Raw genomic sequence first — 17,175 nt, 5'->3', positions numbered from 1 at the left:
CGGAAGAGACAGGCAGAAGAGAGGGTGAAGCCAATTTACTCACCCCCCCCCCCCCTCACCGTTCGGTTCAAAGCAAGCAAGGAGGAAAGGGGAGGAGGAGGAGATAGGGACACAGAGGGGCACTACTGCAAAGGGGGAAGGAGATAGGGACACAAAGAGGGCACTACTGGAAAGGGGGAAGGAGATAGGGACACAGAGGGGCACTACTGGAAAGGGGAAGAGGAGATAGGGACACAGAGGGGCACTACTGGAAAGGGGGAAGGAGATAGGGACACAGAGGGGCACTACTGGAAAGGGGGAAGGAGATAGGGACACAAAGAAGGCACTACTGGAAAGGGGAAGGAGATAGGGACACAGGGGCACTACTGGAAAGGGGGAAGGAGATAGGGACACAGAGAAGGCACTACTGGAAAGGGGGAAGGAGATAGGGACACAGAGAAGGCACTACTGGAAAGGGGGGAGTAGATAGGGACACAGAGAAGGCACTACTGAAAAAGGGAGGGGGAGATAGGGACACAGCGGGGCACTACTGGAAGGGGGATATGGGGTCAATGGTAAAAAAGGGGTGAGATGGGGACAAAGAGGTAATGCTGGGAAAAGGGGAAGATGGTAACAGGGGTAATGCTGGGAAGACGGGGACACAGGACAATGTTAGAAAAAGTGAGAGGTGGGGACACCAGGACGGCAGATGCTAGAAAGGGGGAGATGAGGAGACCAGGTAGGCTTGTGCTGAAAAGGGGGGGAGATGGGGTCACAGAAAGGGCAGATGCTGAACTTGGGGGCAGGATAGGGACAAGGGACACAGAAGGGAGATGCTGGACAGGACAAATAGTAGTGCAGAGGAAAAAATGATGGTGCACTTGGAGACAGATGTAGAGAAGGAAAGGAAGAAGAAAGAGGCGAGAGAAGAAATGGAAAGGTAAATCTGGAAAAGAATTTGTAAGGCTGACTCATGGAACATGGAAAAAAAAGACTATTCCCAGACAACAAAGGTAGAACAAAATTATTTTTATTTAATACTTTGTAAGCACTGAGATGTACCTGCTTTATAAAATGTACATTTTTTATATTTTTATTTTGCAAAGTACAGGAGAAAATGCATTTCTGTCTCTCTTTTTTTTTTTTTTTTTACCAGTATAGCACTGTTTAGAGTCTGGCTTCCTTGGGCAGGGGGTCTCTATTTCAATTTTTGTTGTTGTTGTTTTTTTTTTTTGGGGGGGGGGGGGGGGGGGTTGTGGCTCCCTATTCTGCATTAGATTGTAGCATGGAATGTTGTCACAATTTGGGTTTCTGCCAGGTGCTTGTGACCTTGGTTGGCCACATTGGAAACAGGATACTGGGCTAGATGGACCATTGATGTCTGACACAGTATGGCTACTCTTATGTTATATAGATGAGGGTCTGTCCATGTTCTGCATGTGTGACTGAGGTGAAGGATTCTGCCAGCATGTAGTATCTGTGTAGGAATGAGTAACAGTGCAGCTTGTTCCAGTTTCCCAATAGTAGGTATATTGGTGCTCCAGAGCCCAGTGTAATATATATAGCACTGTCTTCTGATAGGTGGTTTAGGGCTGTTATGGTGTGGTAAGTTTTGTGTTCTAGGGCAGTCCTGGAGTACCCCCTTGCCAGTCAGGTTTTCAGGATATCCACAATAAATATGCATGACATTGATTTGCATATACTGCCTCCATTACATGCAAATCATTTTCATGCAGATTCATTGTGGATAGCCTGAAAACCTGAATGGCAAGGGGGTACTCCAGGACCACCTAGGGAAACACTTCTCTAGGTCCCACTGTAATATTTATAGCATTGTCTTTTCATAGGTGGGTTAGGGCTGTTTTGGTGTGGTAAGTTTTCAGTATAGGTTGTGGGTGTCTTTTTGCAGGGGTTTGTGTTATTTCACAAAGTGTCTAGCCCTATTTGAAAGTAGGCTCTGGGGCAAGGGCCACCAAAGGTCACCCAAGATAAAAATGCTCAAGACTAGTGTTCTTCATATCCTGTAGAGCCACCACACAAACAAAAGCCCATCTGATTTAAACAAGGTGTCCAGCAGTGGAAGGACTGAGTGTGCTATTCCTGAGGTGATGGTCACGATTTGAATATTTGTATTTGAAGTTAAGAAGACAGGTTGCCTGCTCTGGCCAGTCCAGGAACCTCTTCTGCGTCCTGCCTACTGATGTAACTTACTGTTTCCTTGTAGACAGGACGCAACAGAGACAGCCTGTATTAATCATTGTCTGCCACAGTCCCTGAGCAACAACACAGACACTGCTGTCTAGCCGACAACATCTTGCGCCTATTTTGTAAAAGTCTGCTCCCCCTGAGATCAAAACCTGGCTACGCCTCTGCTTTCATTAGGCTATGAAAACTTTTTATTTTGCTAAGTATTATGCTAATGATAATTAAATCTTATCTTAGTATCTGATTTTGTTTTAATCTTGTAAATCCCGGCACATGCACTACTCTTAAACAATAGAATAGAACAGAATATGCACTAGAGTCCGATTTGTATCCCAGTGTATGTATATGTAGTTTATAAACTAAGCTTGCTTTATTCTTCATCACTGCAGGCAGCAGCAGCCTTCCTGAAATAATGGCACAGAAGCTACAGTATCGTTTGCAACTGCTGACCTTGCATGAGTGGCAAGCTTTTTGTTTTGATCCTGATGAGCATCTAATGACAATGATTGCCCCAATCCTTTTACTTAGGAGCCACTATGAGAACAGAGTCTTGGGAATTGCAACAGCAAACTTGGAAGAAGGAGGAATCCTACAATGTGAGTTACATGGACCTCTCAAGTGGGAAAGGGAAAGGGAAACGGGACTTGATATACCACCTTTCTGTGGTATTTTGCAACTACATTCAAAGCGGTTTACATATATACAGGTACTTATTTTGTACCTGGGGCAATGGAGGGTCAAGTGACTTGCCCACAGACTGCAGTGGGAATTGAACCCAGTTCCCCAGGATCAAAGTCCGCGGCACTAACCACTAGGCTACTCCTTAGTGACATAAACCTCCAAACTCTATAAATGGTGCTTTAAATTGCACATGCAAATTTGGGCACATTTGCAATTTGTGCACACAATTTGATTAATGAGCCAATTAGTGCCAATAATTGGGCCCTATCAATTATTGGTGCTAATTGCCATGAATTGAAATTTATGCAACCAAATTTATGCACCAGGATCTGTGCGTAAATTTTACATGCAGCTCTAAAAAAGGGGGTGCGGCCCTGGGAGGGTCATGGGCAGATCAGGGGCATTCCCAAAATTTATGTGCGTTGTTATAAAGGAGGGATCTGCACCGAATTTAGGCACGAGGATTTACACCAGGGTTCAGTTGGTGTAAATGGTCACACCTAAAAGTAGTCCGGATCCCGGCGCTAAGTGCTATTCTATAAGCGGTGCCTTTGAGCGCCATTTATAGACTAGTGCTAAGAGCTATTTTTTTTTCAATGTCGATCTTTCGGCACCATTTTTAGAATTTAGTGCAAAATGTGTATGGCCTGGCAGACCACATGCTGAAAAAAATCTGCTTGAAGCAAGCACACTTTTAGATTTGTTAATGGAATCTGCTGACCTTGCCATTGTGCCATATGCTTTCATTTCCCTCTGGATCAACATTATCCGTTTCCAAGGTTAGATAGACCAGCCGCCGTTCAAGCCCTTGTTCTTTAATCTGCTTCAGTGCTTGCTTTCCTATGAAATCTGAGGACTGGAAATACAGAGGATAATGATGATAAATGATTGTTCAGGCTCTATGACAAGGTTACAAATGCACATTTAACTTTTTCATTTGCTTTCTTGCCCATCGAATGTGAAATATACTGTAAACAGATTAAATGAAGCCTTCAGGGAAAATATAATTTCTAATAAGTAGAAAGGTACAGTCAGCTCTTTCTTCAGTATTAGTTTTCCAGATCTCTAGCTGTAAAAACAAATTGCTTATGCTTACTTTATGCATGATTTGCTTAAATTTTATTTTAAAGCCACATCAAATTTATCATGTTACATAGGATTTGTTCCAACTGAAGACTACAAGTTGTCACCCGTAGCAATTATCACAGCTTTTCTATCTAATTTAAGGGAAGGAAGCAGGAATATGACATTGCTCCCCTAATCTTTCCTCTTCCGCACCAGATTCACCTGCTTTAAGAAGGGATTTGATTTCCTAATGCCATAGGCAGTCGGTGGCCCAACTGTTTGGGGAGGCTAAAGGGGGCAGGGTTAGGGATGGTGCCAGGGTGGGGCTTACATCCATAATTGTCTGACAACACACACAAAAAAAATAAGTAAAAGTAAAATAGTCACAATTAATACCATGGCCCCTCTTTCTCTCCCCATCTCTCTCTGACTCTCCCCTGCTCTTTTCCATGTCCCTGGCTCTCTCCTGCTCTTTTCCATGGCCCCTCTTTCTCTCCCCATCTCGCTGACTCTCCCCTGCTCTTTTCCATGGCCTCTCTTTCTCTCCCCATCTCTCTCTGACTCTCCCCTGCTCTTTTCCATGTCCCTGGCTCTCTCCTGCTCTTTTCCATGGCCCCTCTTTCTCCTCCCATCTCTCTGACTCTCCCCTGCTCTTTTCCATGTCCCTGGCTCTCCCCTTCTCTTTTCCATGGCCCCTCTTTCTCTCCCCATCTTTCTCTGGCTCTCCCCTGCTCTTTTCCACTCTCTCTCTCTCCTCCAGCGTCCTCACTTCCTTACCGTTTGCAGCCATGTTCTCTCCCTCCAGGCCTCTCTACAGCAGCGTTGACAGAAGAACAAAAAGAAGCGCGGGGCCGCAGCAGCCTTCATGCATGCGCTGTCGGCTCTGCCAGTCCTCTGCCCCCGGAACGGGAAATTGATGTCAGCGGGGGCAGAGGACGGCAGAGCCGACAGCGCATGCATGAAGGCTGCTGCGGCCCCGCGCTTCTTTTTGTTCTTATGCTGGCTGTGGAGAGAAGTGGTGGCAGCGGTTCAGTGCGGTGCTTGTTCCTGCCGCTGCTCAACAGAAGCGGCGGCAGCAGCAGCAGCAGAATTCAGCGGGACTCGAGTCGGGGCTACATTTGGAGGAGGAGGCAGGCGGGGAAGGTTACAGCTGGGCTGGGGAGGCTTAGCTTTCCCAAGCCTCTTATACGGGGCGCCTATGCCTAATGCTCTACTTAAACAAAAATGAAATGTTTCATGGTCTTTCCCATGTTCATGAATATAAACCCCAGTGGCAGCACCTTGCTGCTCTTTTGGTAAGACCCCAACCCTGCTTCAAAATAAGGATGTGCCAACACACAGAGTCCTTCGAGTTTATGAGAGATTAAATTTATAGTATATACACCGTGGAATACGGGAACATCAACACATCTGAGAGATAGTTAGAAACCTGTCAGGAGAGGCACTAAAATAAATCTAACCTCTTCTCAAAGTAAGCATTCCAAGGAGTAAAGATTAGATTGGAGGAGTGGCCTAGTGGTTAGGGTGGTGGACTTTAGTCCTGGGAACTGAGGAACTGAGTTTGTTTCCCACTTCAGGCACAGGCAGCTCCTTGTGACTCTGGGCAAGTCACTTAACCCTCCATTGCCCCATGTAAGCCGCATTGAGCCTGCCACGAGTGGTAAAGCACGGGGTACAAATGTAACAAAAAAAAAAAGATATGTTAAAAAACATATATTTTTTCTTTAACACTGGAGCTGTATGAAGAGATAATATATTCTTGATAAGGATGAAATGAAGTGGCAGAAATATTATTTGTCAAATGACTTAAGTACTGCATAAGCCAAGATGTATAACAGCTACCTAGTGTATGTACAGCAGAAAGACTATAAGGCAACATATATAGCAATACACAGTGAACATTAGTGGCATAGCCACCAGGGGCCAAGGGGGTCTGGGCCCCCTCGCCTTTGGCTCAGGCCCCCTCCACAACTGGAGTAACCATTGAATTGCTGGTGGGGATGCCCAATCCCCAGCAACCAATGAGATACGCCACCTGAACTGTCCAAGTTCTGCTTCAGCAACGAAGAAGTTGGCGGCCTCCTTTCCAGCCACCAATGCTAGAACTCCTTGTGCAGGCTCAGTTCATACACAAACTGAGCATGTGCGAGGAGTGCCAATGTTAGGGGAAAGAGGCCTCTGACTTCTTCATTGCTGAGGCAGCACTGGGTCAGTTCAGGCAGCGGATCTCATCAGCTGGCAGGGATTGTGCATCCCTGCCAGCAAATGTATGCTTATAAATGCGGCAGGCAGAAGAGAGACAAAATGCATTGTTTCCACCCCCACCCCCGGTCCATCCCTGGCCCCCCTCAAATCGAAAGCTGGCTACACCCCTTATTTAATCCTATGCCACAAGAGAAAGAATGAGATAATGCTGCTTTTATCCCACTCATTATTATTAGCATTTGTATAGCGCTATCAGATGCACGCAGCGCTGAACACCGGACACAAAGAGAGACAGTCCCTGCTCAAAAGAGCTTACAATCTAAATAATACAGACAGATAAGACAGTTATGGGTGAGGGAAGTACTGGGTAAGAAGAAAGGAAGGAACAAGGGGAGGGCAAGTGAGTAGAGGCCAGGAGCCAAAAGCAGCAGTGAAAAGGTGGGTTTTCAGCATGGATTTGAAAACAGGTAGAGATGGAGCTAGACGTAAAGGTCCAGGAAGTCTATTCCAGGCAGTGGCGTACCAAGGGGGGGCGGTGGGGGCGGTCCACCCCGGGTGCACGCCGCTGGGGGGGTGCCGCAGTGCGTGCCTGTCTGCTCCCAGTTCGCTACGCTCCCTAAATTCTCTCGTTCGCTGCAGCAGCTCCCTCCTTCTGCCCCGGAGTCATAGGATAGGCAGAGCCACTTTCTCAGTTTTGGATGGAAGTATAAAAGGCCTGAAAAGCCAGCACCCAGAGTATTCCTTCAGGCACCTTCTGCATCTGCCTCCTCCTCTAGGAGGTCCTTGGTAAGTCGAGAAGGGGTACCTACTACTTGCAGAGACATAGTTGGTACCTACTAGTTGCAGAGAAATAGTTACGTCGCCTCCTCTCGCCCGCCTTCTCAGGCTCAGCCCCAGCACGCTCATTCTCATCAACAGCATGTGCCTAAGGTCTCTGCTGCTCCCCAGTGAAAGCAAGGGACAAGCTTTTGACTGGCTTCAGCAGAGCATAGCCACTGTCGAAGCATCTGTGCCTGACAACTTGTCAGTCAGAGGCAGGCTGAAGTTTTTTCATAAAAGGTGGCCCCTTGTAACCCCTGACTGGTGGGTTCTTCAAATAGTCTGTCTCGGATTCTCCCTCAATTGGCATTAGAAACCTACAAATTGCCTACCAAGAGCTCATTTATTCTGCGCTCAGCACAAGCAGATACTTGCAGAGGAACTTTCAGCCCTTCTGAAGGCCCATGCAGTCCAGCCCGAAGACAGGGGGGGATACATCCCATCCTAGACCTAAAGGCCCTGAACAAATTCCTGGTCAAAGACATGTTCAGGATGGTTTCTCTAGGCACCCTTCTACCCATGATTCATAAAAATGATTGGCTATGCTCTCTGGACTTAAAGGATGCATATACTCACATCCCGATACTTCCAGTCCACTGGAAGTATTTTCAATTTCGGCTGAGAACACAGCACTTCCAGTACTGTGTGTTGCCCTTTGGCCTCACATCGGCTTCCACGGTATTTCCCAAATGACTAGTGTTATTCGCAGTGTCACTACACAGACTGGAAGTCCATGTGTTTCCTTATCTTGATGATTGGCTGGTAAAGAGCACGTCAGAGGTCTGTGCTTGGGAGTCTATGCGGAGGACTATTTGGGTGCTCGAGCTACTAGATTTCATTTTAAACTACTCCAAGTCATCTACACCCTGTCCAGCAACTGGAGTTCATTAGAGCCCTACTTGATAAGCAAAAGGTTTGAACCTTCCTCCCGGGGCTGAGGGTGGACACTCTAGTTGCACTGGCTTCTTGGGTTCACACCTCTCAGCAGATCATGGATCGGCAGATGTTGAGGTTGTTGGGACACATGGCATCCACAGTTTATGAGAACTACCCAATGGACCCTAGCTTCTCAGTGATGCCAAGCCACAGGGAACATGGAAGATGTCATCCGAGTGTCCCCGGAGGTTTCTCGCTCCCTGTTGTGGTGAACTATTCAATCCAATTTGACTCTGGGATTTCCATTCCAAATTCCTCAGCTGCAAAAAATGCTGACAATGGATGTATCTCACCTGGGGTGGGCAGATCATGTGGATGGGCTCCACACTCAAGATGCTTGGTCTGCCCAGGAAACAGATCTCCTGATCAATCTCCTGGACATTTGGGCTATTTGGAACGCTCTAAAAGCTTTCAGAGATCAGCTGTCTTGGATCAGTCTGAGGGTGTCTCCTGGGTCTTGCTGGCTTCGAAGAAAGATTCCACTAAGAGGTGTTACTCTTTTAAATGGAGGAGATTTGCTGTCAGGTGTGAGGGCAAGGCCCTAGATCCCTTTTTATGTCCTACACACCCTGCTTTAATATCTTCTATACCTTTCTGAATCTGTTCTTATGACCAATTCCGTAAGGGTTCACCTCAGTGCAATTAGTGTTTACCATCAACGTGTAGAGGGTAAGCCCATCTCTGGACAGCCTCTAATTGTTTGCTTCATGAGAGGTTTGCTTCTGTCAAAGCCCCCTGTGAAACCTCCACCAGTGTCATGGGACCTCAATGTCGTTCTCACCCAGCTGATGAAAGTTCCTTTCAACTACTGGATTCCTGCCATCTGAAATACTTAACCTAGAAGGTCATTTCTTGGTGGCTGTTACCTCAGCTCATACAATCAGTGAGCTTCATGCCTTAGTAGTAGATGCACCTTAAACCAAATTTTATCACAACAGAGTAGTTCTCTTCATGCACCCTAAGTTCCTGCCTAAGGTGGTTGTTGGAGTTCCATCTGAACCAGTCAATTGTCTTGCCAATATTCTTTCCCCAGCCTCATGACCATCCTTGCGAGAGTGCCTTGGACTGCAAGTGAGCACTGGCCTATTACATGGAGCAGTCTAAGCCCCACAGACAGTCCACCCAACTTTTTGTTTCTTTTAATCCCAACATGATGTGGGTCGCCATTGGGAAACACACAATTTCTAATGGCTGGCAGATTGCATATCTTTCACATGCCCAGGCTGGGCTGACCCTGGAGGGTCTTGTCAAGGCTCATAATGTCAGAGCCATGGAGGCAGTAGCACACTTGTGGTCAGCCTTCATCGAAGAAATTTACAAGGCTGCAACGTGGTCTTTGGTCTACACATTCACATCACACTATTGCCTTGAGCAGGATACCCAACACGACAGTCAGTTTGGACAGACGGTATTGCAGAATCTGGGGTTTAGAATCCAACTCAACTCCTCTAGGCCCCATTTCTTCTATTCCAGGCTGCATTCTCACATAGTTTGTATATAGTTTCAGACTAATCTGTTTCTGTCCTGACCAATGGTTGTTGTTTTCAGTGCGCCTGGTAGCTAGGGATTCCTCATCAGTGAGAATACATAGGTCTGCTCAGAGAAAGTGAAGATACTTACCAGTAGCAGGTATTCTCCAAAGACAGCAAGCAGGCTTTATATTCGCACAACCCTCCCACCTGCTCTTGGAGTTATCTCCTTTTTGACTTTTTATTATATATGTTGTAGTATTGTACTGCAGTAGCCAAGTTCTTGTAGCAGGCGTGAAGGCACTCGCTCTTGTGCAGTGGAACGTGTCTCGTGCGCCATAAAGCTCTTAATAGCTTGTTATAAGCTCTGGACCGGGCAATGCGGGATCGCGTTACCCATCAGTGAGAATATAAGGCCTGCTGTCCTCAGAAAATACCTATCTTAGCTTTACACCAGCTTCATGGCTGGCTTAAGTGCTTGCATCTGAGTGCGTACATGTGTATATTCCCTGTTAAGCTTTTTTATTTATTTATTTATTGCATTTGTATCCCACCTTTTCCCACCTATTTGCAGGCTCAAAGTAGCTTACAGAGTATGGTTATGACATAATCATTTCGTATTAACAGGTACATTTCTTATAGTTTGAATGTTGTTAAGAGACAATAAGCATAGTCGTTTCCTGATGACGAGAACAATTATTGCTGTTTAAAGATTGGGTAATGGAGGATAGACAGGGAAGTGTTAGGTCAGTTAGAGGCAGTGCTTTTTTTGTAGAAAAAAAGGTGCCGGTACTCATTGTGGGCGGGGTCACCACACATGGCACCGCCCCTATTATAGCCACACCCACATTAGTCACACCCCTTATACCAGCCATGGCGCATATAAACAGACATCATTGAAAATATTAAACTAGTATAGGAGAAAAAATAATGTGATTTTTTTTCATTATAAATAATTTCTGTAAGCTGTTACAGCTCCAGTATACCCAGTGCAAAATAAGACAAATTCCAAACACTAAAATGAAAATAAAATGATTTTTTCTACCTTTGTTGTCTGGTGACTTTGTTTTTCTATCCATATTGGTCCCAGTCTCTGATTCTGCTGCTATCTGTTCTCTTAACTCCATTTCCAGGGCTTCCTTTCCATTTATTTCTTTACTTTCTTCCTTTCTTCTTCTTTTGTTGCCCTGCATCCATAAGTAAAAGCTGGGTCCTTCTCCATGGAATTGACTGGAGGAGGTATAACATGGATCCAGCTTTTGCCTATTTTCTCCATCCATGTGCAGTTTTTCTCCTCTTCCCTTTCCCTCATCTCCATCCATGTGCATCTTCTTTTTTCTTTCCTCCCCTCCATTCATGTCCAGCACTTCTCCTCTCTCCTCCCCTCTATCCATGTCCAGCATTTCTCATCTCTCTTCCCTCCTCTGTATCCATATAAAGCAATAATTCTCTCTCCCCTCTCCTCCATCCAAGTCAGCATTTCTCCTCTCTCCTAGCCAACTCCTCCATCCATCCATGTCCAGCAATTCTCCTCTATCTCCTGCTCTCCTCTCCATCCATTTCTAGCATTTCTCCTCTCTCCCCTCTCATCCATGTCCAGCAATTCTCTCTTCCCTGTCCTCCCCTCCCTGTCCAGCGATTCTCCTCTCTCCCCTCCATGTCCAGCAATTCTCTCTTCCCTGTCCTCCCCTCCCCATCCAGCGATTCTCCTCTCTCCCCTCCATGTCCAGCAATTCTCTCTTCCCTGCCCTCCCCTCCATGTCCAGCAATTCTCTCTTCCCTGTCCTCCCCTCCCTGTCCAGCGATTCTCTCCTCCATGTCCAGCAATTCTCTCTTCCCTGCCCTTCCCATGTCCAGCAATTCTCTCTCCCCTGCCCTTCCCTCCCATTCCATGTCCAGCAATTCTCTCTCCCCTGCCCTTCCCTCCCATGTCCAGCAATTCTCTCTTCCCTGCCCTTCCCATGTCCAGCAATCCTCTCTCCCTTGCCCTTCCCTCCCATCCCATGTCCAGCAATTCTCTCTCCCCTGCCCTTCCCATGTCCAGCAATTCTCTCTCCCCTGCCCTTCCCTCCCATCCCATGTCCAGCAATTCTCTCTCCCTTGCCCTTCCCTCCCATGTCCAGCAATTCTCTCTCCCCTGCCCTTCCCATGTCCAGCAATTCTCTCTCTCTTGCCCTTCCCTCCCATCCCATCAATTCTCTCTCCCCTGCCCTTCCCTCCCATCCCATGTGCAGCAATTCTCTCTCCCCTGCCCTTCCCATGTCCAGCAATTCTCTCTCCCCTGCCCTTCCCTCCCATGTCCAGCAATTCTCTCTCCCCTGCCCTTCCCATGTCCAGCAATTCTCTCTCCCTTGCCCTTCCCTCCCATCCCATCCCATGTCCAGCAATTCTGTCTCCCCTGCCCTTCCCTCCCATTATTTCCAGCGATTCTCTGCCTCTCCCCTGCCCTCCCATCGACGTGCGATTTTTCCGTCCCTCCCCTGCCCTCACCTCTCCCATATCCAGCGATTCTTCGTCCCCCAGCATCCTCCTTCACTGCCTGCCAGCCAGCGTCGGATGCAGAAGTGAACGGTGCAGGTAGCGATTGGCTGGCAGCATCGTAGCTTCCCTCTGCAAGTCCCGTCTACAACTTCCTGTTTACGCATAGGCGGGACTTGCAGAGGGAAGCTACGACGCTGCCAGCCAATCGCTGCCTGCATCGTTCGCTTCTGACTCCGACGCTGGCTGGCAGGCAGTGAAGGAGGACGCTGGGGGACGAAGAATCGCTGGATATGGGAGAGGTGAGGGACGGAAAAATCGCTGCACGTCGATGGGAGGGCAGGAGAGAGGCAGAGAATCGCTGGAAATAATGGGAGGGGAGGGGAGGGGAGGAGGAGAAAAAGGTGCCGGTACGCCGTACCGTTGCGTACCGGCACAAAAAAAGCACTAGTTAGAGGTGAGCTGTGGTAATTGTGTGAGCTGTTGAAGTGGTTTGTAGGCTATGTATTTTCCTTGTATGCCTTTAGGAAGAGATGAGTTTTCAGAGATTTGCGGAAGTTAATTACTTCGTCAATAGCTTTCAGGTCTGTAGGAAGATCATTCCACAGCTGCGTGCTCAAGTAGGAAAAGGTGGTGGCGTGTGTCAGTTTGTATTTCAGTCCTTTGCAACTGGGGAAGGGCAGATTGAGATATTTGCGGGAGGATTTTACCGCGTTTCTGGGAGGCAGGTCCACAAGGTTTAGCATGTAGATTGGGGCATCTGCGTGTATAATTTTGTGTACTATCGTGCAAATCTTGAACTCAACACGTTCTTTGAGTGGGAGCCAATGGAGTTTCTTTCTTAAGCGTTTAGCACTTTCATATTTATTTTTTCCAAATATGAGTCTGGCTGCTGTATTCTGAGCTGTTTGTAGTTTTTTGATAGTTTGTTCTTTGCAGCCGGCGTATAATGCATTACAGTAGTCCAGGTGACTTATTACCATTGACTGTACCAGGGTGCGGAAGATATGTCTCGGGAAGAAAGGTTTTACTCTTTTGAGTTTCCACATTGAGTGGAACATTCTCTTCGTTGTATTCTTCACATGAGTGTCGAGTGTGAGGTTTCGGTCGATAGTCACTCCAAGAATTTTTAGGCTTTGCGCGACGGGGAGAGAACAGTATGGTGTGGTTATTTTGTAGTAGGTGTTTTTGTTATGTTGTGAGGTTAGTACAAGGCATTGTGTTTTCTCTGCGTTGAGTTTCAGTTTGAACGCATTAGCCCAGGAGTACATGGTTTGGAGGCTTTGATTGATTTCGTTGGTGATTTCGTTTAGATCCTGCTTGAATGGGATGGAGATTGTGACATCGTCTGCATATATATAGGGATTGAAGTTTTGATTGGCTAGGAGTTTGGCTAGTGGTATCATCATTAGGTTGAAGAGAGTTGGTGATAGTGGGGATCCTTGGGGAACTCCGCATTCAGGTGTCCATGGGAATGATGTGTCCACGTTGATTGTGACTTGGTATGATCTTGTGGTCAGGAATCCTTTGAACCATTTGAGAGCTGTGCCTCCTACTCCGAAGTATTCTAGTATGTGTAACAGTATTTCATGGTTGACCATGTCGAAGGCGCTGGACATTTCGAATTGTAGGAGGAGTATGTTGTTGCCGGTGGCAATTGCTTGTTTGAAGTCGTTCATTGCTGACACTAGTACCGTTTCTGTACTGTGATTTGTCTGGAATCCTGATTGTGATTCGTGCAGAATTGAATGTTCGGTTAGGTACTCAGAGAGTTGTTTCGTCACTATGCCCTCCATGAGTTTAGTTATGAGTGGGATAGATGCTACTGGGCGATAGTTAGTTAGGTCCGTTGTGCTTTTCTTCGCATTTTTTGGTAGTGGGGTGAGTAGGATATTTCCTTTCTCCGTGGGAAAGAGGCCGTTTTGAAGCCTGAAGTTTATGTGCTTCGTAAGGTCTTTTTTGAATTGTTTGGGGCCTGATTTTATTAGGCTATTGGGGCATACGTCCAATTTGCATTGTGACTTAGCGTATTTTCCGATCCATTTTGAGAATTTGTCTAAAGATATTGTGTCAAACTTGGTCCATGATCGATCTGCTGGGCATTCCCCTGGTTTTGGGTCTAGGCATTCAAGGATGCTTGTGTACTCAGTTTTATTAGTAGGTATCATGAGTTGTAGCTTTGTGATTTTTTCATTGAAGTACTTTGCAAGATTGGTTGCAGATCTGTGCTGTTAGAGGTGACCGATGTGGTGTTTAGGAGTTTGTTTACAAGTGTGAAGAGTTTGTGTGTGTCCTTGTAATTTGGTCCTATTGTGGTTTTGTAGTATGTTCTTTTAGTTTGTCTGATAGTGTATTTGTATTTCCTTTGTAGTTGTTTCCAGTCATTGAGTGTATGTTCATCTTTTTTCTTGATCCATGCTCGTTCTAATCTTCTGACTTGTGTTTTTAGTTCTTTCAGTTCTTCATTGAACCATGGTATGGAATTTATCCTGTGTGAGGTCCTGGTTTGCATTGGTGCTATGCTATCTAGTACTATTTTGCATCTGTTGTCCCATTCTTGGAGAAATTGGGGGGAGTCTGTGGGAGTTGTCCATTCGTCTGTAAAGAATTGTTGCCAAAATGTTTGTGGGTCAATTTTACCTCTCGTATTGTATGTTTTAATCACTTGTTTTTGTTGTATCTTTTTTGTTTTCCAACGTAAGGAGAGGTTTGCTTTGTAGTGATCGGTCCATGTCGTGGCTAACCATTTTGTATTTGGAAGTGTGATGTTGGATTCTGATGGGAATTTGTAGGTGATAATATCTAAGGTGTGTCCTTTTTTGTGAGTGGGTTGCATGTTTGGCCAGTGGAGTTCCCATAGCTGGAGGAATTCCTTGTATTCCATTACATTGTTTGAGTTGGTATCTTCCAGATGGAGATTGATGTCTCCTGCTATAAGAAGGTTCTGGGTGGAAACGCAAGTGTTCGAAATGAAGTCCATAAAGTGTGTTTGTGAATCTTGCCATTTGCCCGGGGGTCTGTAAAATAGGATTAGGTTTAGGTGATCGCATAGTTTGGGATGATTAATTCTAATTGAGGCTATTTCAAGGTGGGGTAGCATGGATTCTGCTGTTGTTGTAATTATGTAGTATTCTGTAAAGTATCTAGTATTCTGTAAAGGAAAATAGGTGTCTAGTTTCCTTTACAGAATATATGCTAAACAGATGCCCCCAGGTGCCTAAATGTAGATGAACTCTTACAGAAGTACAGCGCTGCGTAACCCTAGTAGCGCTTTAGAAATGTTAAATAGTAGTAGTAGTAGTAGTAGTGATTCTATAAAGGTTGCCAAAAACCTTTTTTAGGTATATTAGAAGCAAGATGCTGGCAAAACAATCAGTTGGACCAGACACGTGATGTCTAGAGCAGGAACAGAGGCTGCCTGTTCGGCTCCTCCATCTTGCCACAAAGTTTGCCACATATCCTGATTTAATTTCTTGCAAGAGACGAGTATCAAAGTTTAAGCATTCTCTGCTGTGCCAGTTGACTTGAAGAAGGGATGGTTTTGAGGCTCTTGATTACTTATGGCGTCGAGATTAACCAGAAGAGCTATGGAGAATTCACAGGGAGCAGAAGCTAAGATGGCAGTTTTATCGGACCTGCGGAGTCCATTGGTAAGTTCTGCATAAACCAAGAACATCGTGTCGGAAGTGTGGGAAGTGGTGGAAGCTGCACTGGATAATAAACTATAGCAGTTGTATGATAGAATTGAGGATGCTCATGACCGTTTGGACAGTATAGATCTAGAGTTTGATGCACAGCAACATCAAATGGGTGGGCTAGAAGCTGGGACTCAGTGTGCATCGCGAGACATAGATCAGCTTCGCCTCAGTCTTCAGCAGATGGAATGCAGAGTGGATGATTTGGAGGGCAGAGCCTGGCGCCGTAATTTGCGTTTGGTGGGACTCTTTGAATCCTTGAAGGATGATGTTTTGGTGAAGACGAGAGACTTGGATTCCCCAATCTTTGCACCTGATCTCTCTTGATGATCCTTTTAAAATAGAATGGGCTCATTGGCTAGGCTCTGGGACTGGTATATCTGCAAGGCATAGGGTGGTTGTTTTTCGTGTGGTGCACTTAGCACATAAACAAGTTATCTTGCAAGCCTTTCATGGTGGACAAAATTTGGATTATGATAATAGTAAAGTTTTGTGTTTTCAGGACTATACTGCTAAAGTGTGCACTGCTCGGAAAGCTTTTGCTTCCCTATGTTCTGCGCTTTATCTCTGGAAGATCCTGTGTGCTTTGCTTTATCCAGAATGACTTCGGATTAAGTATGATGGCCAGACTCATTTTTTTACCTCTGTGGAGGCAGCAAAAACCTTTCTGCAAACTGTCCTAGCCGGAGTGAGCACTTAAGATGCTGTTTCTATGAGCAATGGACTTGTTTGTAGTTGAGAGCATTTGCTGTCTTTATTTAGTATATTTTTCCAGTGCACAGCAGTATGCTTTTGTTAGATTTTATTTTTACTTCTTGTATAAGCCTATTTTAGTTTGTTCAAGATATGTGGCTCATTATCCTGTTATATAGGATATTAAGACAGGATATGATAGGGGGGGTATTCACATGTCAGATCCTATATTTTCAGATAGTACTTTAGGAACTTTGGATTGGGGTAGAGGAGGGAGGTTGAGATGGGGGAGGGATATAGGGATGGGAGAATGGGGAGAAAATTGGAAATCTGGGATGGCTGGAATTCTTTGTTTTCTATATGATTGTTGTGTTTGTCGTCAATAAAACAGATTGGCAAAGGGGTAAAAGGGGCACGCAGGTAAGACAAGGCCATAGCGGAGAGATTAAATTAATTATTTGCTTCAGTCTTCACTGAGGAAGATGTGGGAGCGATACCAATGAAACAACAAGTCAAGCGGAAGATATTCAGAAAGACCAGACTGAAGTCACAGATGTTGACAGTCAAAAACGATGGTTTATTAAGACGATGGTTTATTAAGACCCTACATGGTCCGTGTTTCGGCCAAGAGGCCTTCTTCAAAGGTCTTTATAAGGTAGGGCCCCCGCCAGGCGCACGGTGACGGTACCGCTGAGCGGTTCCCCGGGGCTGTAGATAACACGGCTGTTGCTCAGACTGATCTCGAAACGCTGCACTCTGCCCATGGCCTTTCTGAATATCTTCCGCTTGACTTGTTGTTTCTTTGTGTGTTTTTGCGGGAGAATTGAACTCTCTTTGTTGTTCTTCGGAGCGATACCAATGCCAGAAATGATATTCAATGCTAACGAGTCAGAGAAACTGAGTCAAATCTCTGTAAACCTGGAAGATATAATGGAGCAATTTGACAAACT

At 45.8% G+C, this 17,175-nt stretch overlaps 1 protein-coding gene across 1 annotated transcript in view; it reads right to left on the bottom strand.

Annotated features, from left to right (window-relative positions):
• Window positions 1-17,175, bottom strand: part of DMGDH (dimethylglycine dehydrogenase) — a 162,224-nt gene that overhangs the window by 8,117 nt on the left and 136,932 nt on the right. Inside the window, exon 15 of the mRNA XM_030193235.1 lies at window positions 3,587-3,721. Coding sequence (XP_030049095.1) covers window positions 3,587-3,721 — 135 coding nt within the window. The remainder of the gene's footprint in view (window positions 1-3,586; window positions 3,722-17,175) is intronic.

Source organism: Microcaecilia unicolor, chromosome 2 (genome assembly GCF_901765095.1).
Source record: "Microcaecilia unicolor chromosome 2, aMicUni1.1, whole genome shotgun sequence".
In the NCBI taxonomy this organism is placed as follows: Eukaryota; Metazoa; Chordata; class Amphibia; order Gymnophiona; family Siphonopidae; genus Microcaecilia; species Microcaecilia unicolor.
Note: the sequence above shows the minus strand (reverse complement) of the source record. Positions and strands in the feature narration are given on the sequence as shown.